This window comes from Drosophila hydei, unplaced genomic scaffold (assembly GCF_003285905.1).
Source record: "Drosophila hydei strain 15085-1641.00,03,60 unplaced genomic scaffold, DhydRS2 tig00000060-arrow-pilon, whole genome shotgun sequence".
NCBI lineage: Eukaryota > Metazoa > Arthropoda > Insecta > Diptera > Drosophilidae > Drosophila > Drosophila hydei.
The window spans coordinates 6590644-6617514 of NW_022045656.1; the positions used below are offsets into that span (position 1 = coordinate 6590644).

The window sequence follows — 26871 nt, forward strand, 5'->3', positions numbered from 1 at the left end:
TAGATATATTTAAGATTGTAATTATCTAGCTTTTGTGGTTAGCGAGATGCTTAGACCTACGGACGAATAGAAGGACATGCAGATAGACGGACGGACAAACAGACAGACGGACGAACAGACAGATGGATGTACAGACGGTCGGACGGACGGCCAGGTAGACAGTCTGACGGACAGACAGACATACAGACATACGACATGCGGACAAACAGACGGACGGACGGATGAACAAATGAACAGACAAACAGACAGCTGAACGGACGGACGGACAGACAGTTGGAAGGAAGGACAGACAATAAAGATGGACAGAAAACAGTTGGACGGACGTGTAAACGCAGGAACAGTCAGGCAGACAGACGGACAGACAGACATGATTGAATCGAAGCAGCTCGTTGTCTTAATCTAGATTATATATTTTATGGGGTCTACCGTGCCTTGAGCGCGTTATATACATTTCCACAAAAACCCTTAAACCACGAACTTCCTTTTTTAATGGAAAAGATAAACTCTTACTGCATATGGCATATATATCCAAAATTACAAATTTCACTAGCTTTTTTAATTTACGACTCGGCTGATCGTAATCTGAGTGGTGTCAGCCACATATAAAATATAAAATGTGATTTTCAATGGGCCAAAAAGTCTAGATAATGATATCTTAGTAAAGGAATCTTGGCAACTGTCATTGAGTATTAAGATCAACAATTAAGATGCAGCAAAACTTTTCGTTTTATGTTTGTTTATTTATAGTAAGTTTATTATAATCATAGTGTAATGCAACAGTTGTGAAATTGAAGAAAATCGATATCTTGTCGACTTGTATCAAAATTGCAAACTTGAGCCTTTGTATATATAAATCGCAGTTATTTTCGAAAATATCGTTCATCACCTTTAATTACATAATGGGGCGCTGCATTCACACGGTCAGCGGGCTCCGTGTCTTTCACTATTTCCTTACGTAATTTTCCCATAGTATCTATAAACTTGTCAACAATCTGGTTCACATTTCGCGTATCTTTCGGATGCTCCGTGGGGCGCTTTGCCACACCATCTAAAGACTTGCCAGCTTTATAGTGTTTGATGACCTTAGCGCGATTGACCCAATTCAAAATAACCTCATCAGAAGTTTGCTCGTAGATGGAATATAATTTGAAGAACTGCTGTAAGCTCTTCGACATTCTGCGCACCGTCCTCGTGTTCAGGTTGGGTATATGCAAGTTCGGCTGTCTTACAATATAATAGGGATCATAATTCATTGAAAAGTTCGCGTAGCGAACGGACGGCCAGTCCAAGCTGAGGATTGTGTTGTACAGCGACTTCGGATGACCCAGAATACCGTGTGATATGTCGGCCATATACAACTGCACGCCCGGCACCATATATTCCAGCTCGAGCTCAGATATGCGAGTATCGGTGCCACGATAGATTCGTTCGCCTATCCATAGTATTGGCAAATCCTCATCGGCTATATTCATCAACTCTTGAGTCAATGGCGATCTTTGATAACGATAGTTGACAATTTTACTGTTGCGGCCATAGAGGAAGCTTCGCTCGACAGGCGTAAATTCCGGATACTGTCTTACATTTAATAAAAATTGTTCGGAGAAGAAAAGTCGATTCATTTCCATTTCAATAACGAAATAAGCCCGTCTGTGCAGGGTAATCCAAACGACTTGAATTGTGAACGCTAAAAACTGATTCTGAAACGCACGATCCTCGATATTAGCTGTGATATGGACGATCTCCTTTGTGTGATAGAACTGCTTCAGATCACCTTCGCTCTTTAAAATAATGCTGTAATTCCTGGCTACTAAAAGGCGATACTGGCTCAGGTACATTGACCATATTCGTTTCACTTCACTCGTCTGGTGGGTTTGCATCTGGCGCGAAGCGACCGTCGTTTCGTCCCGTCGTATTAAAATAAACTCTACCAATTGAAGAAAATAGTTAAAGTAAATAATTAAAGCATGAAACAGCCTGTGCACCGCTGGCTGGTGGACGAATCGAACAAACTTCATCGTCAAAAACTCTTTTGGCATCATGAAGAGCACCAGATCACGCACATCGTCTAACCCAATGGTTTCCAAATCATATCTAGCACCGGGACGCACATACTTTTGGCGAAAAACAGTTTCCTCCTTCTCATCGAGGGTGCGCAGGAACTTGAATCCATTCGTCTGCACGAATCGTTCCCCCGCTTCCCCCATCTCGCTATGTGGCACAAATTTCAGGCAATCAGCTTCCTCGTCCCATGACCATTTACCACTCGGATAGTTGGGCACGTCTGTGTCGATGTGCAGGCGCTTCATTTCGTTAACCAATTAAATATCTTCTGAGTATATAGGGTATATATAGCATATGATATTATGAACTCGTAGTATTTTCGGGTATTTTGCTTGTTGGTCTCTTTGTTTGGTGATATGTTGTTGGAGATTGAATATTTGACAGTTCCCCTTTTCTACTGACAAGTAAAATTTTCTCTTTATTTACTGCTTTGATATATATTTATTAATATATATAAAGAATATTTTAATCAATTTATTTTGTAGGTATTATCTAGTTTTAATGAGCATTCCATTTCACTCCGTCAAAACTTTAATGATTTGAATTGCTTTCTGTTGAGTCTCTTTATCATGAAAACAGTATCGATAAAAATCGATATTTCACAGTCGGTTTTTGTAGAGCTGAGTGTGCTGAAAACTACTTAAAGATCGTTTTACTGCCCCGCTGTAGATTAGACCCGACTGAAGGAAGTAGCATTGTTCCTTCTATGTCTCCCGACTTTTTACGGCTATAATTTTTATATATATAACTAATCAGTTAACAAATCGCGATCGATCCTTAAGCAAAGATCCAACTAATTTGGTACATCTCTTCACTTTCAGCTGAATATTATGGAAAAGGCGAAAGCGTACATTAAAAATGAACTTCGTGGCAGCAGCGCACCACTGCAATCCGAGCCAACAGCAACACCACCGCCTCCGATGCCGCAGGGGCACAGTCAGCACGCGGTCGGCGCGGAGCTGATGCCGTCGCCGCTTGGTGGCTATCATAGTAATATGCAGCAATATTATCCAGCGCCAGTCCGGTCGACGGGCCGCGCCTCGGCACCGCCCGAACATATGAGCGCATCCGTTTGCTTTGTCTGCGGCGGACATGGCAGCTACGAGGCATTGCGCGTGCGCATCAATCCAGAGCGGCCGAGCGAGGCGCATTTTCCGTTCCTGGAGCGGCACGAGCCGCCACAGGGAGTGCCGCCCGTGGCAGCCGGCCAAATGTACGTGATGGCCTGCATGCTCTGCTTTCGCCTGCTGCACGAGCAATGGGAGGCGTTCGAAAGGCAGAAGAAGCCGCTGCTGCAGCGCATTTATCATATGAAGCGGGTTGATGGCAAGGGCTACATTGGAGCAGATGTGGCCACGCAGAGTGAGTATGCGGCCCAAATGCTGGGCCTCAGCGCTGAGCATCTCAGCCAGAACGGACTCGCTGAGCTGCACAATGCAGCGGCAGCGCCGCCTTTGGATCCGTATGCCTTGGGCAGGCATTATGCTGTTGGGGCGCCGCCGGCGGTGTCGCCTCAACTTCTGCAACACCATAGTACCTCAAGGAATGCCTCGCCAGACTATTATCCTCGCAATGCCACGCCCACTAGCCACAGTCATGGCTATAGCAATCACAAATACCTGAGCCGGCCGCAGTCGCGAGATATGCAGCTGCCATCGCCATTGTCGCGACCGCCCAGCGAGCCGCCAGCTCGCACGTCGGCCGGCTCCAGCTCCAACTTTGCGCAGCACAAGTTTAAGCTGGGCCAGCACAACTATCAGCCGCCAGCGCCGCCCCAGTCGCCGGCACAGTACCAGCCCGCCCAGTACCAGCAGTTGCAGCAGCAAACGGCTGCCTATCACCTGCTGCAGCAGGTGGCCGCTGTCTCGGGTGAGCCCCAGGCACATTATAAAGGCAATCCGTATAGTGCGCTGCCTGGCATAGGGTCTGCTATGCCGCTGAGCGCGCAGCCGCCTAGCCTGGAGGATGATAATGCCACGGTGCTGGATTTGCGCAATTCATCAACGGTAAATGCAGCGCCTGCAGCAATGCCCACGCCTGTGGTAACGCCCACGCCTCGTAGCCAGGCGGGCATTGCGTGCGCCTCCTCGGCTGAGGTGGGCATTCTGGATCTGTCCATGCCCGATAAGAACTCCATTACGGAAGTCTGCTATGTGTGCGGCGACGAGCAGCGTCGCGGCAGCCTGGTCGAACTAAGCACCGTCAAGCCAAAGGAATCCCGCCACGGTCAGTCGGTTGCCTACTTTCCGCTCTTCAACGAACAGCATCCGCGACCAGCGCGTTCGCGTCCAAAGGATCCACGTGGCATGATACAGGCCTGCATGCCCTGCTACGAGGATCTCATGCAGCAGTGGAACGCCCATCAGGTAAGCACGATTTGCAGATATCTATGATCTAACGTTGTCAAGCAATATTAAGCTGAGAGAAAGGGTTATAAAAGTAAAGGCCTTGTCTACTTCTGACAAAGATTTACTTGAAGAAAGATTTTTTTACGACTGGCTTATGGTATTCCTCTTAGGAAGTAAAAAAATATTAAGCATTCGAAATTATCTTTAATTAGAACTGATATATTAAAAGGGTTGAGTGTAATTCTTTTGCTCTAGCATTTATACTTTTTAAGAAAAATATTGAAATTGTTTATATATAAGAAAATTATATATATTTCTATAATGGTTTAGGCGTAAATAATTGGATATTTAAGCATTATTAGTTTGCAGCGTTGTAGTTTTCGAGACTTAAACATTTAACTAGGCGAGTGTCTTAAGACATTCAGTATTTCTCTGAATAAAAAAAATGTTGAAATATGTAAAATGTATCTAGGATATCTGCTAGTCGAGTCAGTTGTTAATTTTGTTATTCAGTTATTCAGTTATTATAATACTAGATAAAGGCTAGCTGCTGATACTAAGCGGAACTGTCAGCAAATGCATAATCTGATATATTTTTTGAAGTTCATAAAAATCTTATTGATGTGTTTCGAAAAGAAAAACTGTTTCAGTAGAAACTGCATTGGCATCTACATAGCTTTATTGAACTTGTACTCTCTTTTGCAATATGAGGTGCTATTGCTCACACAAACTCAACTCGTTGGCGACTAAAAGCACTTGGAGGAAATAAAAACATTTGCGCAATCAAATTTACGAGAACAGTTTTTCGCGTCACACGAATCAAAATAAACAAATTGCTGTCGCTGCGAAGCTGAGGATGTGGATGAGTGCAAATTGTGCTGTTGATGATCATAATAAAGCCGATGATGATGATGATGATGTTGGCTAAAGATGTGGTAGGGTATGGCTGGTATGGTTTGGCGCCGCAGAATGACCCCGCGTGCTGTGCGATTAATCAGTGGATTCGATGTTGGGAGTCAGCCACACAGAGCGAAGAGCGAACAGCGAATTATCATGCCCATCACATGTGACTCGGCTCGGTCTGGTGGGAATTTTGACCGCAGGGTCGCTTGTGCTGCCGATTAAAATTTAATAGCTTTCCGCGATTATTTGTCTGCCTTTTTTTTTTTGGTTTTTTCGCCTCTCGCGCTTTATGTTATTTCTGTGTGTGAAATGTATTTTTGGGCGCTGCGACATCGCGCTGTCCATCACATTTCGTTGATAAGATTGAGCAAGCAGAGAGCTTCAGTTTGAAATTAGAATTTTGTTGCATATTTATAGAATTCTGACTCACCTAACTTAGCAGCCAATTAATGACTTTGCTCGGAAAATAAACGATTAAATGTGCAAGATTGGCGAACGGGTTCAATAGTCGGTTGAAGCAATTAAAACAGAGAGTTTCCCAAACGTTTAAACGCGGAAATAATTCGTTGTTCAATGATAGAGATTTAAGTGATTAAGCCAAAGCCATTAACGTTCGTTTAGATTATTAAAAACTATTTAAATTTAAATATAGTTTTCCAGCTCTGGTTGTGCTTTGGCTGATATTAAAATAAAAGTTTTATGTGTCTTTGTTTTATTATCGATTTCATGGACCTTCCTTAAGATCTTAACGAGCTACATAATATTTTTATACATTTTTAAGACAGCTGCGCTACACATAAAATTCAACAAATCAGTTGGCCTACATTTGGCAGATAATCTAGGTTTTTTTTTTTGTTCGGATCATAAAACTAAAACTACTCAAGTGTTGTTTATAGTAGTACTAAAACGGCGAAGGAACAGGTTGACCTTTAATCAGTCGCTTGGCAGTACCACATACTAGATTCTAGCTGTAAACTATAGAAGATAAAGTTTGTATTTATTTGAGATTTTAAATTGACCGAAAAACTTATTAATAATATTTCTGCAATACGTGTTGATGCCAATCTGTGGATGATATATATTTTTAAACTCTCAAACTCTAACAATGTCATTTCGATCTTAAATCTAAAAGTTTATAATAAAGAATATATATTGCAAGACTCTAGTCTCCTGATTTGCCATGCCTCCAGTTGTTTTATATCTAAGTAACCTTAAAATATTTAGTATATATTCACATTTTAAAGTATTTAGCTTAAGATGCATAGATTTACATGACAGCAAATATACTCTTTTACACTATTTGAACGAGCATCAAAATCATTTCGAGTCTGCTTTACTGACTGATGTTGCCAGGCAATTTATTGGCATGTGAAAATGTTTGTAAAGTATTTATTATTAATATTTGCGAACTCAATTAAAATGTGCCAAATTCGAATTTATTTAATTACCAAATGCTTATGTAAATTACAAAGCTTTGACTTTAGCTACAAAAATTGATTTATAATTAAAAATATATACCTACATATATATATGTAATTATGAATGTGATTTGATGAAAAGCAAATCATTGCACTTTTTTGATAATATGCAAATAAATGTATTCATATATAAATTATTTAAAATCCTGTCTGGCCATATTTTTATATCTATTCAACGTTTTTTTGTGTGACCCCAGTTAAATTGCATTGCGCATTGTTATTAAATAGATAGACAGACCCAGACCCAGGCGAGGTGCCTCAATTTGTGGCATTTCATTTGAAATTTATATTCAAAGCGCAAAATTTGCAACATGCCATAAAAATGCAAAATTCACAGCTGCCGCTGAAACTGGATTGGACGGCGAACGCAATGTGCAAAATGCCGAATAAATAATTAAATGCCATTAATTGGAATTGTGTAAATTTCAGAGAGGAACACACACACACACAACTTCAGAAATAAAACAAACATAAAGAGAAAAAAAATGCATATAAAATAATAAATAAATAAATGCAATAAAATTGCAAATGCTGCAATGCGACTATTTGGCGGGCAGACAATGGGGCATTGGGGCTGAGGTTGTGGCGGGATCGAGCAGAGCTATTCAGTTAAAATGCAAAATGAATAAATAATCAAGCATGGCAAATCAACGACGAGCCTGGCAACCGAGCATCATCGAGACAAATTAATTAAATTTAACCTAGTAAAGCAAGCGGCGCAATTCAAACGCAACATTTTTTGGCGCTAAGCCAGAGCAACCAACCAACCAATGGACCAATCGACCGACCCCCCACACAGCTGGGTGAAAGTGGTGGGGGACGGCGGTTGGTCGCATGACGTACGCAAATTTCCAAAGAGTAAGTGCGAAAAACCATTTAATATTTATGCTCATCTTTAAAGAGTTTCGAGCAAAAAGCGAATCCAAATTTAAACGAATTTTAATCGATCTGTTGCCTTTGCCAAAGTCTTTTTTTCATTCCTGCCTTTTTCTCGCCCCATTCAATTGTGAATAAATTAAATATCATGCCAGAGCGGAATGTTTCTGTTGCCCAACTTGACTTCCAGATACCCTCAAGTCTGAGAACTATGGGATAGAAATTGTATATTTCAATAGATAAAATCTAATTTTATATGAAATTTAATTTTGCAGACATTTTAAATGTTAAAGAAGAAGGTGTTTGCGAGTATATATTTTTGATTAAGCTGAAGAGCTGAGTTGATCTAGTACTTTTATCTGACTGTATGTTTGGCTATTCAAAGGATCTCTGATAACTAGAATAATTTTATGCATATACTCTCAATTCCCGTTTGTTTTAAGTAATCGATAATTTTGATTATGTAGCACAAAATCGATAAATAACAGTATGGAGCTTCTGTATTTAGCTAGATGCTTCTTAAGTATAGAAATGCCATACTTCTGCATTACTATCCGAATTAAATGTTTCGGAAAGCTTTTCTATATTATATATTCAGACCTAGAGAAAATAATGGTTAGCAGTTAAAGCAAGCTAATCTTCGATAATTATTATATCTCTCTAATTACATATATCAATTATATATATAGTAATTCAACTTAATACAAAATTCATCATCAAACCACATTCCACTTTCAACGTCAGCGTATACGTGCCTCGGTGTTCGCCCATTTAGCATAATAAGTAAGATAAACATGTGTTTTCTATCTTTTATGGCCATGGAAATAGCGTAAACTATTTGCCACGGCAGATATAGTCGATCGCTAGATCTATATATTTATAGATGAGTTCGACTATTTTGTGTTTACAGCTCGGTCCAAATGTGAATAAACAAAGGCGTGCAAACTATGTGCTATCTAAATATTAATCATTTGTTTTTATAACTTCGTACATTTTACAGCAATAATTTGCACTTAATCAAAATTGTTTTTCATTAATTGGCTCGCAGTGCGCTCTTCGTCTTCTGTCGCTCTTCAATTGCATTTATTTTTAACTATGCTGAAAATTTAATTATGAGAATGACAACAATGACCCGCGGTGTTTGGTGGCGTTTAAGAACTTTTGGCCGCTCGCCAAGAAATTGTTGCAAAAAACCAGCTAAAACTGGTTAAAGAAATTATGCACAGCAGCAGCAGCAATAGAATAGGGGAATACCCTGTACGAGAGACAATGCAGAAATATAAACTCTAAGACATAGCAGAATTTCAAATTTTGTTTTCAAAGGAAACACATAAGATAAATATTTAAATTACATAAGAAATTGAGTAAGAATATTTAAGTCGGGAGAAATCGACTTCACGTTCCAAAATTAATTTAATTGATTAAGAAATCAATGTGTGCCGTTATGCCACGCTTGAAACTGTAGATCATATAACTGTAATGTTGTCTACAGAGCCAAACTTGTGGATCCTAATTCTGCAACTGTTTGATAACATAGAAATAACAATGCTAACAGCATTATATATGCATATATATAACTAGGAGTCGATCTGAAGGGTCGATCTGTTCTAGGTAAAATTGAAACTGTGGATAATTTTGTGGATAAATTTGAATCCTTAAACGATCTGCAGAATGCATCGGCCTGCAAATCGTTTTGATGCCAGATTGAGAGCTGACAAATATATAGTTATGTATAGTTATATATATATATATATATATATATATATAAATAAATTAATGAACAAATGTAATAGTAATAGTTATATATATATATATCAATTTATGAACAAATGTAATATATATAACATTTATATTGAGTTGTAATTCTATAGCTAATGAGTCTAAGATCGTATAGGTCTATGTAGCTCTAGGCAAAGGTATATCTAAGTATATAATTATATATTATTTATAATTATATATAATGAATATTAGCACAGTTGACTTTAAAGAACTTACTAGGAAATTTATTCATATATGCTTTATATATTTTAAAGCATTTTCAAAAGCATTGCTTACATTTAGTTCGAGCTATTCATACTCGAATAGAAATCGATTTCCAGGACCAACAATTGCCCAGCCAAACAAGAATCGATTTAGAGCTTTACCAAAGCATTGCTCGCAGCTTCAAGGCATCCAGCATCACCAGATTATCTCCATGTTATAATATAATATATAAATATTTAAACCAGAAAAAAATTCAAGCTTTCATTGTAGACATATTTATTATATAAATTTAATTACTCGTAAAATTGTTGACAATCGTTGGTAGCAAAACCAGAAGCACTGAGTACATTAAATGCGGCAGGAAATCATATTGTTAATCCTTCAAGAGTTATAAATAGTTATTAATAATGACACCGACTTGAGTGTTCGCATAAATATAAATCTAAAATCAAAGAAATTTTTGGCTGGCATGAAGTTATAAAATTACAAATTTGCAAATATGAAAAAGTTCAATAATACCTATGAAGCTAATTTATAATTTCTGAAACACAACAGTTTTATTGTTAACATTCATTATCATCAATGAAAATTGAACAATGAACGAGATAAAGCTTAAAGCGAACCGTTGGGCGGAGTTGGTTCATTAAATGCAAACCGGTTAGCTTAAGGGGGGGAGCGCAGTGCTAGTATAGAGTCTCTCTTGTATAGAAGCTGTCCCACACCACGAACTCTTTGCTCTCCGGCAATGGCTTGAACTCTAATTCCTCGGCGATGTTCAGGCAGAGCTCCGAGACGCCCGGTCGCACTGGCTCCCATTGAATGGGCTCTATCTGCGGGCAGTTGGGATTGCCCGTCGTGGCGAATGAGGTCCACATGGCAATGAGGCGCTCAATGGTGCGATACTCGGGCGTGGCCTTATTCAGTTTGTTGGACAGAAGCGTGTAGAACATGTAGGATATGTCATCCCCGTGACAAACTCCGCGCACATGTCGCCCGCATTGCAGATTGCGATAGTGATTAAAGTGCGGCGAGTCCATGTCGAAGCGGTACAAGTAGGTGGGCGTGGCTGGAGCATAGGCAGCACGAGCGAGCAGCGAGCGGTGAATCGCATGCCAGAAGTTCTTGATGCTCAGTATACGCAGACACTCGAATAGCTCCATTTGGGCGCGATCGGCATCGTCGAAGTAGGCCAGCTTCAGGCGACGCAGTTGCTCGGTCAGCTCGTTGGCATCGATGGTATCTCGCACGGGTTTTGGAATAATGGCCTCAAAGGCACTGAGCATATGCTCCTTGTCCTGCAGCGTTGTCTTATAGCTGAATAGTCCCTCAAACGAGGTGCCACCAATAATGAGCGGTATCTCATTGCCCCAAGCGCTGACAAGTTGCTCGATATAAGGCCGGGGCACGACGCAATCGTCGCCCACATATGGCTCCACGACAGGCCCGAAGGCAATTATCTCATATTGACGATGCTCCTCCTGGGTCACGATCGCATTGCAGTACTGCGCCAGCTGATGCCCAGATGCCGCTTTGAAAAACTGTAGCAGCTGCTTCTCGTTGCCCTCCTCGCCCTTGTAGCCCAAACGTTTGGCCAGACGCTGGACAGCGCCCCTATCCGGCTGGGTGGACCATTCGCACAGCGCCGATCCCGACTGTACAATGGCGCGATGGAACAGGCCTCGTGCCTGTTCCGTGTGCATCAGCATGTGTGCGGACGTTCCGCCCGCACTCTCGCCCATCAGTGTAATGTTGTTCACGTCGCCATTGAAGCTGGCTATGTTATCACGCACCCAGCGCAATGCCAACACCTGATCCTTAAGACCCGCATTGCCAGGCACCTGCAGTTCGGGATCCTTGAGGCTGAGGAAGCCCAAGGCGCCCACGCGATAATTAAAGGTGACCAACAGGACGTCGTGCTTCATGAAGTAGTCCGGTCCGTAGATGTCTCGCGTGGCACCGCCGATTTGGAAGCCACCGCCGTAGATCCACACCATGACAGGCAGTGGCTTGGGTGTTTCCAGGCGCTTGGCATACACATTGATGTACAAACAATCCTCAGATCCCTCCACAGCGCTCGTTATGGAGTTCTTCTGGATGGGCTGCGATCGAGCGTGGGTGCAGTCTCTCACCCCCTCCCAGGGCTTGGCTGGTTGTGGCGCATGAAAGCGCAGCTCGCCCACCGGTGGCTGGCCGTAGGGTATACCTTCAAAGGAATAGTAATGCTCTCCATCATAGATGGTCTTGCGCTCCATGCCCTTCACCTTGCCACATTTGGTCTCCAGCACTTTGGTATGTCCGGTGCTCAGTCGATACAGCACGACCTTGTGGCCCATGGCTCTGAATGCGTGGAATAAAATATAAGCAATAATTATTGAATTGAATTTGTTGTGCAACAATACGACTTGTACTCGACTAGCAGATACCCTGGTAGCCGTGATGAATGGCTGTTTACTGTGCAGATGCATAGAAACACATACAAACAGCAACAAGGAAGTACTTGACTGGGATATACCCTGATAGCCGCGATGAAACATATGCATACAACAACAAGAGTGTTTCAGTTGGAAGTCTAGGAGACTAGACTAGAAGCCCTGATAGCATATGATGCATATACCCTGCACATAGAAACACATACACACACTAAAAATAGAGCTTCCAGTCGCAAGTGCTCGACTAGGAGATACCCCGACCGCTGTTTACTGTATACATTCATTGAAACAGCGCATGCATACACCAACAAGAGTGCTTCCAGTCTACTATACTCGTCAAGGAGACGCGTATATTCCTATATACACATACACACATACATATACACGCACACACATACACACACGCTGCTTGCCTCACCATTTGCGCTGTTGCTTAGGCGCCCAACAAGTGGGTAAATCACTTGAAATTTGCCAGACACAAGGCAAGAAATGTGCCCAATAACTAAAGTGTGTTATCGATTGAAAATTTATCGATAAACTGAATTTAAGTATCTTTAACTATTATAAAGGCAGCTATAGAATTCTATTAGCTCTTATAGGTTTCGTGATTACTAATATATGAGCCCACTTTTTGTCTGTTACATAATGTTTAACAGCACCAATATACCCACAGCGTACGCCCATTAGTTCTGGCTATAAACCCATTGAAAGCCGCGCTTCACGCATTCGATTTATGTTTTCGTTTGATTTTCCAATTATAAACTTTGAATAATTCAGCGTGCGTGCCCAAAAATAACTCAAATTGAATAACGAGTAATGCTTAAGTGATATCGGACGACTCGCACTTTTATTCTCAGAATGGTGAAAGTGCCACGCAAATAAACGAATTTACAGTTAAAGCTGCAAAATGACGAGAATTTAAATACGTTTATAACTTATTTAGACCTTCAGACCGAATTATATCTCAAAATATTTAATCATGCAAACAGATATCTCAGTCTCAGCTGATTAGAAAGTTTAGTTAGTTAAGCTTAATATTAATAATAAGTTCCTCTTCATATAATCTTTAAATTTATATATATTTTAGATACTGAAGTATATATATTTTATATAAAATAGGGACAATACTCTAAGCATTGATTTTTAATTGGAATAAATCTATATAATCCCTAGTTGTAGTCTGTTCAAATAAAAGGTATTTTACGCCATATTTATTTAGCACTTAGATAGCCCATTACAATGGGATTATCAAGAGATAACTTATCTATAATGGAATAACAACAATGCCAATTTAATATTGTTACGTTAGCCAAAGACCGTCTAGGAACAGGAGATACCCATCTAGAGACTGATTACCATGAAACTTTGGACAGGCTGACTGCCTCACTTACTTTGCGGCTATCTTAATTTTGTCGGTCACACCCAAGCGCAAATCCATTTCTACAGTATGTGTTTATATAGATATATATATATATATATCGATATATATTTGTCTGTATATTTCTCTTTAATCCGAACAGAACTGTTCCGCGGCACTTCCTACGCGCTCGAACGCCAAACAGAAACTAAACTGTTCGCACAGTTTTGAATGCCCTGTTCCTCCGGCTAACTGATTAGATAAATTCGCGCCTAACAGCTGGCTACATAATGTGTCTAAAAAAAAATATTAAAGCTGATTTCGGATCAATTTGAAGTGATGAAACTGTGCGCAAACAGAAGTCAAATGGCTAAAGGTCAAATTGCAATGAAAAGAAATAACAGAACTTCCCTTTGTAAGCATATATACTCGACTATAAATAAAACTCGACATGTACAAATGTAGCCAAGTGCGTGTGTGTGCGTATTTGAGCAACAGGGTGGTTTCACAGACACAATTAGGTCATCAAAATAGTTGAGACTCGAGGCGCCATGGCCCATCAACAGGCAGCGTCATCATAATGGTCTAAAAAGGCCCCTGTGACAGCAACTTGACTAAGCCTTGCAAATATACGCAAACACACACATACACACATATACATATATATATATATATATATATATCTATATATATATGTATACAGATGTAGCCGATGACTCATGGGCTCATTGACTCTGCCTTTCGCGGCTCCCTATTTAGAAATGTTTGACATGAAGGTTCAACTTTTCGTTTTGAGTGTGAAATAAATTAAAAAATAAAACAATAATAAAAAGAAAAACACAAATAAGAGTCCAATTAGTTGCTTAGTAAAATTGAGGCGTCCAGACACCATAGAACACATTTTGCACAACTCTGAGCATAATAAAAAGATAATTAAAACATTTATTTGTATAAGCTATGAGCGCGATTATGTTTGTATACCCCATGGAATATAGCTCAGGGTATATTGATTTTGCTAGAATTTGTGTTACTATAAGGCGAAAGTAAGGCTGACACTAGATGGTCTATATGTTCCAGGTCGAGGATCAGTAGCTGAGCTGATCTCGCACTGTTCGGCTGTCTCGGCACTCATAAGATAAGAATCTTGAAATCGATAAGTCTTAAATCTATGTTACTGTTAGGCAACAGCAGGGCTGACAATAAAGGGTAAATATGTTCTAGGATAAGGATGGCTGTTTCGGCACTCATAGGATAAGACTCTTGAAATCGATAAAAATTAATAATAAATTTTAGTTATTTGAGCATATCTCGTTTCTTTTTGAAGCTGTAAGTAGAAAATTTGATCTTCAGATGCTGCTTAGAAATTAAGACTCACCATAATATTCCTTATTCATGAATAGTCCTTATTAGAGCTTAAGCTCAATCAATATTCATTATTAGTTAGCTTAGTAAACAGTTCTCTTTATCATTGTTACCCAAGTATAAAGCAGCCAGTTATTTTCAATCAAAGTATTATTGCACAGTGCTTCAGTTCTTCATTATTTCGAAGTAGTAATTAGTGACTTAGCACCAAGGCTAAGAATTAATTCTATAACTTTAAAATGAGCATAGAAATTAGGAGATCAAAGATTAAGGCTACGATACGAATATCAGTTAAAATTCGGAATTATGTTCAGTTAACCAGCTCAGATTTTGCTAACGTCTAACTAACTAACTAACGTCTCACACTGAACAGTTATAGAACAAGAGCTCAAAAGAATAGTAAATACCTTTATATAATAACTAATAAATAACTAAATAACTTTAATAAATAACTAAAGATCGAAACGTTCCTGAACTATTGATCGACATGAAAATATTCTGATTCTTTGACTAGCTGAGCAAAGAGTAACGACTGAACTGCATTGTTCCCTGATAATGGAACAATTTGAGTAGTTCATTTGAAAGATCAGTTCAATTGAACACAAAACTTAACTTTTTAATTAAATTGAAGCAGATGGATTTGTGTGTAGCCCGTTCTTGTGCTGCTCTTCAAAACTTGAAGTTGTCTGACTTGACGCTGGCTTGTTGCAATTGTCTTTAGAGTACGATTCCCTGTGGGTTGCCCCGGCAATGACTCTTGGCTCTGTGGCCCTTGTCACTGGCAACCTGGCAACCTACTTGGGCGACAAACAGAGAGGGAGATAGAGTCTTAGCTGCTTTGTTTGTTTGTTGTCGTCCGGGCAAGTGTTGACTGTCTGCCAAGTGTCGCCTTCTACTTGTGTTTGTTGCTTAATGTGATTATTTCACACTTGGTCTGGCTTTGAACTAACATTTCAGTGGGCTTCGTACATCGTCTGGCTGTGGAGTCGAATTCCATGCATTATTCGTTTGCTTAACTTTCGATGTCGTTGCCGTTGTCGTTGTTGGTTAAGCGGTTTACACTTACGAAACTGAAACTAAAATATCTTTATTACATTAAGTGTTCAAGATATTCTTAGCTAAATGTATAAAACTTATTCTATTTGAGTTTGTTTAAATTCAAAAAAAAAATATATATATATATATATATATATAATAATAATTAAAATAAAAGTTTTTTATATCTAAAAGTATTTCTACTTCCATACACAATCCCTTTGAACTTGTTGTTGTCTCTAAGATAACAAAAGCTTACCTGTAATAAAAGTGAGCTAAATAACGCTCGTAATTAATTTAACTTCCATTATCCACACCTGTCTGTCCAGGTGTCGCATCGCATGTCGCTGTCTGCTGGCTGCTGTGTAGAACTCTTTTATGCCTAATGCTCGCCGTGAGTGCGTCTGAGTGCCGCATACTCTGCATACCTTGACTTGAAAGGTGGGATAGGGCGGGGCCCGGTTGCCATGGCACGTTGTGCAGATTGCGTGTGCAGCATTCGTTGGTGTTGCCATCGACTAAATAAATAAATAAATACACAATGCAATTTAGCTATGTATGTTTGTTTGTTTGTTTGTTTGTTTCGCTTCCTTCTATGTATGTTTGTTTGTACAATTGTTGTTGCTTTGCCTCGTTTATCCTGCATTTGGTTGTTGTTGCCGGCGCCAATGCAACTGCACACTGACTACGCATCAACAAACAACGCACACACACAGACATAATCACACTCAAGCACACGCACACACACTGACATAATCATACTCAAGCACACACACATAGACAGCGTAACATTTGTATCCTGCCTCGACCTCCAAGTGCCAACGCTTCACATTGCTCTCTTTCTCTCTCGCTCGTTACGTTGTCGTCATTGACTCCATCTTCTTCTTCGTCGTCGCCGTCGCCGTCGCCGTCGTTATCTTCTTCTTTGCCTTCTTCGTGTTTACATGGCTGCCGCCTACTGTTAAAGGTGACGACCCCTTCAAGCGCAGCCCCTTCTTGCCTTCTCTACATCTCGTCTGTCTGTCGCTCTGTTTGTCTGCTGTTTGTTTTTGCCGTTCTTCTTCTGTTTGTTTGTTTCTGCTTGCCTGCCCTTTTGTTTTGCTGTTGTTAACTGGCAGCGCGTGTACAAATTGTTATTCGAAATTTTCAGGGCTGGGCATATTGGAAGAATTTGGCTCCTTTGGCATTCCAATAAGAAATGTTTTTTGACTATGCTTCCTTTTTTATAGTTTAAAAATTAATTTGACAGCATCGCGTTTTTGGTATTTATTCATGTTCATGGTAACAGCTAGCAAAGAACTAGTTCATCTCCGTTCACTAGCTGGCGCACGCACTGGCTCATTTGATGGCGCTTTTGCTTCTGTGCTCTTTCGCTTTGGTGTTTTTGTTTTAGCATTCGCCGCTTCAATTTGGCTCGTTGGTTCGTTGTGTTTAGCTTCGGTTTCGTAGTTGTTGACGCCTCGTGCCGTTCTGCTACCCACGACGCGTCGACGGCTGCGACTGCGTTGTTTGTTTGCATTTGTGTTTTAGCTGCGTTTCGCTTTGTTTTCCTTGCGCCCGCAGCACATAAAAACAACAAATAGTACGTACATAAGCAGCAGCAGCAGCGGCGGCAACAACAGCAACGGCAACATCAACAGCTACAACAACAGCAAGCGCAACAGCAGCAACAACAATAACAATAACAGGGCTCCGGCTCTATCAGCTTTTTAGCGCGACGTCGCAGTCAGTCAGTCGTCGTCGGTTGTCGGACGCAGGCGTAAGCATTCCAATTGGGACGCACGTTTCGAACTCGAATTCCCGTTCAATTTGTTTATTGGTTCGGTTCACTACGTCGTTTCATTATCTGTGCGTGTGTGTGTGTGTGTTTGAGTGTTTATGTGTGACGTTATCACGCACCAATTGCGGCAATCGCTTAATGAGCACTCACACTTTCAGCGGGTGCACAAGTGTGTGTGTGTGTGTGAGTGAGTCTATGTGTAAACGCTTCAAGCGTATAAAATAAAATTGATAAATGCACAACGTCAATAAAGAAAAATAAAAGCAATATGTACACAAATATATGACATACATATATAAAATATATATATATAAAATATATATATAATATGTGTATATATATTAATGTTTAAACAATATTGGAGCGAAGTGTGTTAATATATTTTGAGGCAAACAAAAGTCACGGTTGTCAATGCGGTTCAATGTCTTCTGTCTGCTCAGCTAGCAGAGCAGCAGGAACCGACTGAGATGACATCGACAAAAACAACAACAGCAACAGAAACAGCACCAGTGAGCGCAGTAATAATCGCAACGGTAGCCGGTAACGGTGGCATTGCCGCAAACTGGTTTAAGTCTAAAAGAAAACAACAGCGATACATCAATGGCAGCAGCAAAAGACGCCGGGTCTGTTTAAGCCATAGCCTGATTTTACAATAGTGATTCAGAATCAAGGCACGCGCAAATAGTGATGATCAACTTGTGATTGTGATGATAATTAAAAGAACATGGAATATCGAAAATAATGTAATCAATAAAGCCTAAAATATACTTAACTAATTTAATATGTCTATCAAATTGTGTTTGTGTCAGACTGAAATCAACAGTCATTAACAATACGTATAACACGCACCAGACAATTAGATTGTCACGCTGCCATCCCTAATAACGCCCAGCGATTGTTACTCTTATTAGAGTTCGCCCGGCCATTTTGCGGAGTTGAATTGCTTTAACCTCTCTGCGCGTTGGCCTTAGTCGCTGTGTATGTGTGAGCGTGCGCATTCGTGAGTGTGTGTGTATGTGTGAACTACATGAATGTCGTGTACGAAAGGCGCTTAAACAAGTGCGCGCAAGCCAAGTTATAATAATAATAATAACAACAACAACAAATACCGTTTTGCGCGTTTAAAACACGCGGCGTTGACGCCTCGCTTACTTTGTCGTCTCTGTATTTGTGTTCGTGTGTGCCTGTGTGCGTGACACGTTCGTATTTGTATACCGTTCTAAAAATAACCGTTTCATGTGCACTCGCTGCTTTCGCTGCTGCCTCTGCTCAGCGACTACGACTACAACGTCGTCTTTTGTATTTGTATTTGTTATCGGTTATTTAACTTGATTTATTTGCGTGCGACTGTTGATTTATGTCGCCTGAATGGGCCCACAGCAATAGCAATAGCAATAGCAATAGCAATAACAATAATAATAATAATAATAATAGCAACAACAGTGAGAGCAACCATAACAACTGCAACAACTTTAGACCAAGTCTCACGCACATTGTCATTTAAGTGGGTCAAACAGTATTTGGCGCAGCCTGCTACCTCTCTTACTGTCGCGCTCGCTCTCACTGCTTGGCAAAGGGCGTCTGACAGCATGTCCCGTTCTCTTGCTCCTGCTTGAGTCTATTGAAGGCCACGCGCCTGCGATTGGCTTGATTTATAATTGCCTACTTAAGGAAAGAATTAGTTCTATTATAGGAATAGGCTATCATTATTATTATTTATTGATATCAATCACATTTAATGGTAGATTAGAGTTTCTGGCAATGCTTAAGGCCAATTGAGGATTCCTTATCTAGTTCCTGATATACAACTAGCCAAGCTATACAAAGAGAAAAGGCGATAATAAAGTCAGCTGATTTGTGGCAATAAGCAGTGGAGCCTATTAAGAAAGTGATGCAGCGATGCAGGTGGCATGCTTTGAGCTCGCGATTCCATTAAATCAGCTGCCGTTGCATGCAGCTCCTATGTTCGTTGCAACTATATAATTAGCTGCAACTTAATCTGCAAAGCCATCATCATTTTGGCTTTGGGGTCTATCACCGATCGCGTGCGTGAGCTTCGTGTCGGGGCCGGCCTCCAGTCTCGTTCTCATTCGCTCGAAACGGATGCGGATGCATCATCATAGCCCTCCACTCAGTCTGTCTGTCGTCTGTTGTCTGCTGTTGCATTTTCCACGCCCAAATGCACAACAACAACAACACTCGCCATTCGTTTATATCAGTTTCAATTAAATTTTATTTTTTCGTGCTGTAATTAAGGTGTTGCCGCAAATAAATCGCAAATTTATCAACACAACCGCAGGAATGTGATTCATACAAATCCGGCTTTAGTTCAAAGTGAAAATGCTGTGAAAATCGCTACAAAACAAATGTTGTAAAAAAAAAAAAAAATAAAAAATAAATAATGAGATAGCAACTCATTCAAAGCGTAACTGTTAACGAGTATACATAATATATAGTATCTGACAATGGCACAGAATCTAACTGTTGTTGTCGGCGACAGCTCAAAGAACAACGATGCAGCTGCAACAGCCGCAACTGCAGCAGCCGATACAGCAGTTATCAATTTTAAGCCAAAGGATACGAATGGCTGGAAGGATTATAAGAAACTTAAAACGTATCTCATCCTAAAGGAGCAGCAGAACGAAAAGGTAAACGCATTAGGAACATCGAGGCGTTGCGAATGTTATAAGCTTAAAGATTTTTATTCATAATTCATTAAACAAATAAATTTTTAATAGAAAAAAATTTAAATGTTGATTAAGCTCGAACCGCTTTCTTACGTGGAATTGTGAGGGAATTAAAGCTTATATAAAGCGTGGAAACCATTTTTTATATTCATTAAAGTTCCATGGGACTTATAAATATTTAAAATTAAGATTTTGTTTTTAGAATAAATCACAATGTGTTCAGTTCTCCGAGCTCAATTACATTGTCAAACTGTCAGAAGTTGAGATGCAATTTTGAAGTATGCAATGCGCTCTATAAAGAGATACCCTATAAACATCTATTTACTTTGTCTAATAAAACTCATTAATGACTCGAAATGTAACAAACAGCATTAAAATCTGTGATTATAAATCATTAAAAAACATAATATTTGACGGATCTACTTCAGCTTTGCTCATAAAAATATTAGTGCACAACTCAATATTTTGAAAACAATTTGAAACGAATATTTAGTAGAATATATTTCTTTTATTAATTTAGATATTTTTAGTAGTTCATAAAAATAGTAGTAACTACTCAAAAAGAAAAGAATAAAACTTTTAATTAGTCCAACTTCTATAATATAATGTTTAACATATTTATTCATTTATACACTAGAGTTCGATTGCCCTTTTCTATACTAATTCATTTTTTCACAGTTAAATTCAGTCAATAGAATTCATTTAAGAGCGCAATAAATATTTAATAGTAACTTCTGAGTGATTCGTAGTGCAAAAAAAAACCAGATCGTAGATAACTCTGAGAACGGAAGCAATCGTTGGTGATTGCGCAACTTGATTGGGAACTTCCTATCGCTGTGCTGCAATTTACATACATACATAAATGATTGAGAATATTATCGGATTTACCGCATTAAATAAGTACATTTTATATTTAGCGATAATAGATAGCACAATCTGAGAGATAAGTGGAGAGTGTTGCTATAATTACAAATATCTATTAACAAATCAATGAAGTGGGGAACTGTTCGATCTATTAGCAATACCAATAGAGGCCATAAAATGCATTCGTGTTGACCCAAATAGCCAACAAGTAGATTTATTGTGCTCTGACATCGATGCATATTAATCGGATAAATAAATAAATAAATAAATGCATAGAACATGTTTTGTTGGCATTGGGAATTGCAAAAATAATTCAAATTCAGATTGTGTACTTGCAACGAAAAAAACCATTAAGAACAGAAATAACTGAATTTGTTTATTACAGTCGAGATATAATAGAACTGGGCAAATGTATTAAGCACTCAAAGATAAACGATCTATAAAATGGCTGAAAGACAAATTGTTTTTTTTCCTCATATATCAAGAATTAGTTCTATTTTTAAACGGGAAATTCAATTAATATATAAACAGAAGTGAAGTTAAATCTTCTACAATATATAAATATATACATATACATATACAAGTATGTATATACACACATAGATACAAAGCTCTAAATCTGCTTAGATTCGTAAGAACAAACTCCCATCTCTATATCTCCGTCTCTGTCGCTCTAACGTCGGCACTGTAATTAACAAGCAAACAATCAAACAAAAGACGAAACAAAAGTTATAACCAGAAAAAAGAAGAGAAAAAGTCTCTTCACATAAAGTTATTAAACGGTCATGACCCCCATTTTGAAAATGCTTATCAACAGCAACAACAAGAAAAGAAACAACAGCAACATGGAAACCGAAACAACAACTGCAAAAAAGCGGGACAGCTGTGTACAAGTGGAAGGGGGGGATAGCAAATGAAACGAGTGAACATGAAAAATGAGCATAAAAAAGAGCGCACGAAAAATGACGAACGCGTTCGCTTAAGCGAAGAGTAAGGGGTGGGAGCGGGAGGGGAAGAGAGCCAAAGCAGTGTGAGTGGCAGATAGAGGGCAATGTGGGAGAGAGGAAGAGACGGAGAGTGCCGCCAACAGAAGCCAACGGCGCAGGCGACGCCATTTGACCGCTCGGCGTCGGATCAATAAATATGGATGACTTGACGCTGTCCAGATTGATGTATACACACACACACACACTCGCACACATGCAGAGAGGGAGATTTAATGTGTATATCTACATGAACGTGTGTGTGTCATGGACTGTCAGTCGTGCCCGGGACGAGTTGTGTAATAAAAATGCGCGCATATCAATGTCAAAAAATCTGACACACAATGGAAATAAGAAAAGTAAACAAACAATTAAATTGCTTAGTGCCTAATAAAATAAATGAATGCCGGTTGAGTTTGCGTGTTTGTCTTAACCAGATACGACTGGATACGGCAGACAGCTGCCCAGATACGACTCGGTCCGTCCATCAGTCCCTCTGTCTGTATAGAGATATGTACACTTTATATTTATGTGCATATATATGCTTGGCACAGATACAATTTGAGCAAAGTGGAGGATTTGCGAACAAATAAACAGAGTAAATATATATAAATAAACACAGACGCAGACAGAGTCATGCATGTAGGTAGATATGTATGTATCTGTGGGAGCTACTTGAGCGTATACGTAATATATCAAATAGCTCTTGTCATATGCTGATGGACAGGCCATGCGAATTCATTTGACGATGCTTATGAGCAGCTTAAGTAACAGTGGCTGCTCGTATGTGTGTGCGTGTGTGGCAATCAGCTGATATGCATCTGTCATATGATCAACAAACATTCAATTAACTGAAGAGCCTTAAACAGGGATTATCTTGGCTTGGCTTAGCTTGACAATGAAAATGAACACTTTTCTATCTGGAAATGCATAAATTATATGTTTTGATGGCCACTCAACTGATTATACTACTGTCATTAAAAATATAATTGATTGTCACTCATTTGATTGGGTTTATCGCTTTCCCGTCGTGCCGTTTCCAGAATAACTGCTAAAAATTGTAATATATAGATTTGTATAACGTACACTCAGTTCAGTTTTGATGCGAGGGTGGGAATTTGTCGGAAAACTCTATAAGCTATATAGTTTTATAGCTATTAGCTCACCTACAGCTAGATTTCATTTGTTTATGATAATATATATGTAGATATATATGAAAACTATATGCTGGACGATGGATACCTTTGATAACCTGTACTAATAGATCTATAAATTATATAGTCTATTCATTAATTCGTTTTGTATGGAAAAAATTGAATCTTTTGTTCAGTTCAATAGACTTTTGTCTTCTCTCAAACCTTCGTTCCGTTTTTTCCAGATTAATTGATCTGCTTTATAAATCAAACTGTTTGTAGCAATATTTTATCTCTTAAAACTCATTTATATTTCCAACAATGTGCAATATAAATCGTGTTTAGGTTATTAGCAAAACAATCTTTTGTTTTTTTTTTTACCGCATGCTTTATTTTAGTACTTGTAGATTGATTTACTGCTTTGGTAGGAATGCAAGCAATGCTGATATACACATTAATTTTAAATAAAATGATATAATATGATGGCTATTCGAATCTTGAATATTTCCGCTTGTAGTTTGAGTTAGCTCAATTTCAAAAATTTGGTTCGAACAGGTCATTTATTAACACACAATTTATATGTTCAGTATTTATTTGAGGTCATTAAGTGGTTTATGACTCTATATTTGCAATGGGAATCTCCACAGAGCACAATATTATTCAGTTTTCATTGTTTATAGCTTAAGTAAATAAATTGATTCAATTCATTGTAAATTCTATAAAAAGCAATTATCAATATAGATTTGCTGCTGCTATAGCAACAGCTACCAACTAGTCAACTGAGCTGATTCATAGGTATTACGAACCTATTTTGTCTAATGTATGCTAAAGTTCGCATGTGCGATAAACGATTTTAAATAGCCACACTCTCATATGTGTACTTCACACCTGGAACTACGTGAGTTCAGCTGGGTTTTCAGTTTATATTTGAGCCGTATACCCTATAAATATACAAAGGCATGGCATATGGAACTCAAATTTAAGGTCTATATATAGTTGTTTATTAAGATTTTGTATATTTGTTAGATGAAAGCAAAGATTGTGCGAGTATTATAATGGTCAGACTGATAGATACCCTGTAAATTGCTTTCTTATGTAAAATGATTCGATGAAACTTACTTGATTAACACTTATTGCATGTGAGCGTAGATTGGCTTTCAAATTGTTGTTATGCACCCTATACACTATGTATATACCCTATAAAAATCGAAAAATTCACACAGTAATGTGGATTTTGAGGTCTAAATATAGTTGTTTATTAGATTGCCTATATTAATGAGATGTGAGCTAAGATTGTTTGAGTTTGTCTTTTAAAACAACTCTGACTGATAGATACCCTGTAATTCGGTATCTTGTATCGATTGATTCAGTGTACCTGACTAGATTAACACTTATACGTGAAACGATGTGAGCTGAGAATGTGTCTCATTTATTTTCATATACCCTATAATATGTGAGGTATATACCCTACAAATATAGAAAAAGGCACAAATTAATGGCGTTTTAAATAAGATGTTTATTAAGATTTTGCATATTTTATAGATGTGAGCTAAGATTATTTGAGTCTGTCTATTATGTATGACTATGACGCAGACTGTTAGATACCCTGTAAACTGCTATATACATATCCCTATCTATGATCGCAACTGTCAAATCCGTCTATATACTAATGTATTTCGTCTCTTTATTGCAGGCTGCGCACACTCCAGAGTCGCAACGCTCCTATATGCTGCGTAAGCGTTCGACGCCGGCGCCCGTGACGGAGCGAACAACTTTTGTGTGCTACACTTGCGGCACGGATACGCCCTCGTCGCAGCTGAGACTGGTCTACTGCTGCGCCAACACAGAACGGGAGCCCTACTATCCGTTCATCAAGACAATGAAGGTCTTCAAAAATGCTAGTCCCATCAGTCCGCAAGGTGATTTGCCCTGCTCCACACTAAAATATGAAGGAAAATTGATCAAATTCCTTTACGTATTTTCTAGGCATGGTGCAAATCTGCGCCGGCTGCAGCGAGAAGCACAGCAGCCTGGCCGAGGGCGGCCCGCCTGTACCTGCCACATCGGAGTCCGGCGCCACGCAATCCCTGGAGTCCAGCTCGGCCATGTACAGCGCTAGCGGCGCGATTGCTGGCAATCATGTGACGGCATTTGTGGGTCACAATTCGCCCTCGGAGAAGTCGCTAGCCAATTCGGACTCAACGAGCAATGTGCGCTTCAAGGTGAGCAGGCAACAGCCAGTTAAATTTCTATTCCACTGCGGCTCGATCCGGCTAAGAACTACATTTCCGGCTTTCCCATTGCCAGTTCCAGTTGGTTTTGTCTCAAGCAACACAAATCGATTTGCTTGTCAATAACAATTTGTGCGTCTTCGATTAGTTTTTCTTTTCTTTCTCTCAATGTACCTCAGGCTCTGTGTCTGCCTTGTGTGTATACATGGAAATTTACTAGCTGTCGATTGCAGCAGGAATTAAATATTTATATGTAGGAAAAGCGATTACACATCGTATGGAAAAACAATTAAAACTGCCGCAGTTAAACGACTTCAAAATACCCTGACCCAAACTAAAGTCTCGTTATCAAATCTTATTGGACTTGAAATTGCTTTTTTCAATATACTTTAAAAGATTATTTTTCTAGTATTTAATGTTGAGTTCTTATCATATCGAAATGGCTATGGATATATGCCCTATGGGGATTTCGTGTATAGGGTATATGTGTATATATGGAATATACATCAGAAATGGAACTTTGCAACTCGGACCGTGTCGCGCTAATGAGAGCAAGTCTGGGAAGCGATAACACCTCGGCGATCTCTGCCCTCGCGGCTGATAACCAACTGAACCCAAAGAGCATTTCTCAAAGGTGACGACCTGGCAGACGGACGGACAGACAGACGCACGGACAGATGGACAATGGGTATGGACAGGCGGATGGTTGGGCACATGTTGAGTAATTCATTAGCATGCTGAAGGTCGGCAGCAGCGATATCAATTATGTAGAATATACGAGTAGGCGAGCATGGCCCGGCGGAAAGAGCTGATAAGGACGGCAGGGAGGCAGCTTCATTAGTTAGCGCGCTTATCAGTGCGCGGGAAGGGGGAGCGGAGGCGGTCGAGGCAAGTCGAGTGTCAACATGTTAACCAATTTGAGTCAACAAATGTCAAGATTAGATTGCCCCGACGCATGCACACGGCAGAGCCGCGTGGCCAGGGACGTGGCCGGGGGGCGGGCAAGGGCAGTCGTGGGTCTGGGCTGCGGTCTCAGCGGACCCATGTGCGCCTTAATTACCGTTCGAGATCTGGGCGCGGCTGGGGGCAAATAGTAGTATACACACACGAAAATGCAAACACGACACACAAATTAAACGAATTATTGTATAAATAAACAAAAAGCCAGAGAAGACTCCAATATAATGCCCGAAAAGTGGGTAAACCTGGACAAGTCTCTCCCTCGGTCCGTAGACATCTGCCCCCAACCGGTTTCACTGATATGCCACAAATTGTTTTGTTTAAACCCGTTTATTTATAGCTTTATGTTGTTGTCGCTTTAAGTAGTTTATTTATTATTTAGCTATTCCTTTAAACTTCTT

The 26871-nt window shown here is 39.6% G+C and overlaps 3 protein-coding genes across 6 annotated transcripts in view; 1 reads left to right on the forward strand and 2 right to left on the reverse strand.

The window, feature by feature from the left end:
• LOC111600541 (AF4/FMR2 family member 4) overlaps positions 1 to 26871 on the forward strand; it is an 88600-nt gene that overhangs the window by 10108 nt on the left and 51621 nt on the right. For 3 of the 4 annotated variants that reach the window (XM_023316682.2, XM_023316683.2, XM_023316681.2), the window contains exons 2-4: positions 2883 to 4427; positions 24973 to 25198; positions 25266 to 25501. In XM_023316682.2, coding sequence (XP_023172450.2) covers positions 2892 to 4427; positions 24973 to 25198; positions 25266 to 25501 — 1998 coding nt within the window. In that variant the 5' untranslated portion in view covers positions 2883 to 2891. Of the gene's footprint in view, positions 1 to 2882; positions 4428 to 17565; positions 17592 to 19868; positions 20261 to 24972; positions 25199 to 25265; positions 25502 to 26871 lie in introns of those variants that run through there. The other variant, XM_023316684.2, reaches the window with a different exon arrangement.
• Positions 738 to 2457, reverse strand: LOC111600544. The gene has a single exon (XM_023316688.2). It carries the CDS (start codon positions 2304 to 2306, stop codon positions 861 to 863), a length of 1446 nt encoding a protein of 481 aa, XP_023172456.2. The 5' UTR covers positions 2307 to 2457; the 3' UTR covers positions 738 to 860.
• Positions 10215 to 13626, reverse strand: LOC111600543 (esterase B1). Its single transcript, XM_023316687.2, has 2 exons — positions 13470 to 13626; positions 10215 to 11986 (listed from the first exon to the last, which is right to left on the reverse strand). The coding sequence occupies exons 1-2, from the start codon at positions 13514 to 13516 to the stop codon at positions 10333 to 10335; spliced, it is 1701 nt and encodes a 566-aa protein (XP_023172455.2). The 5' UTR covers positions 13517 to 13626; the 3' UTR covers positions 10215 to 10332.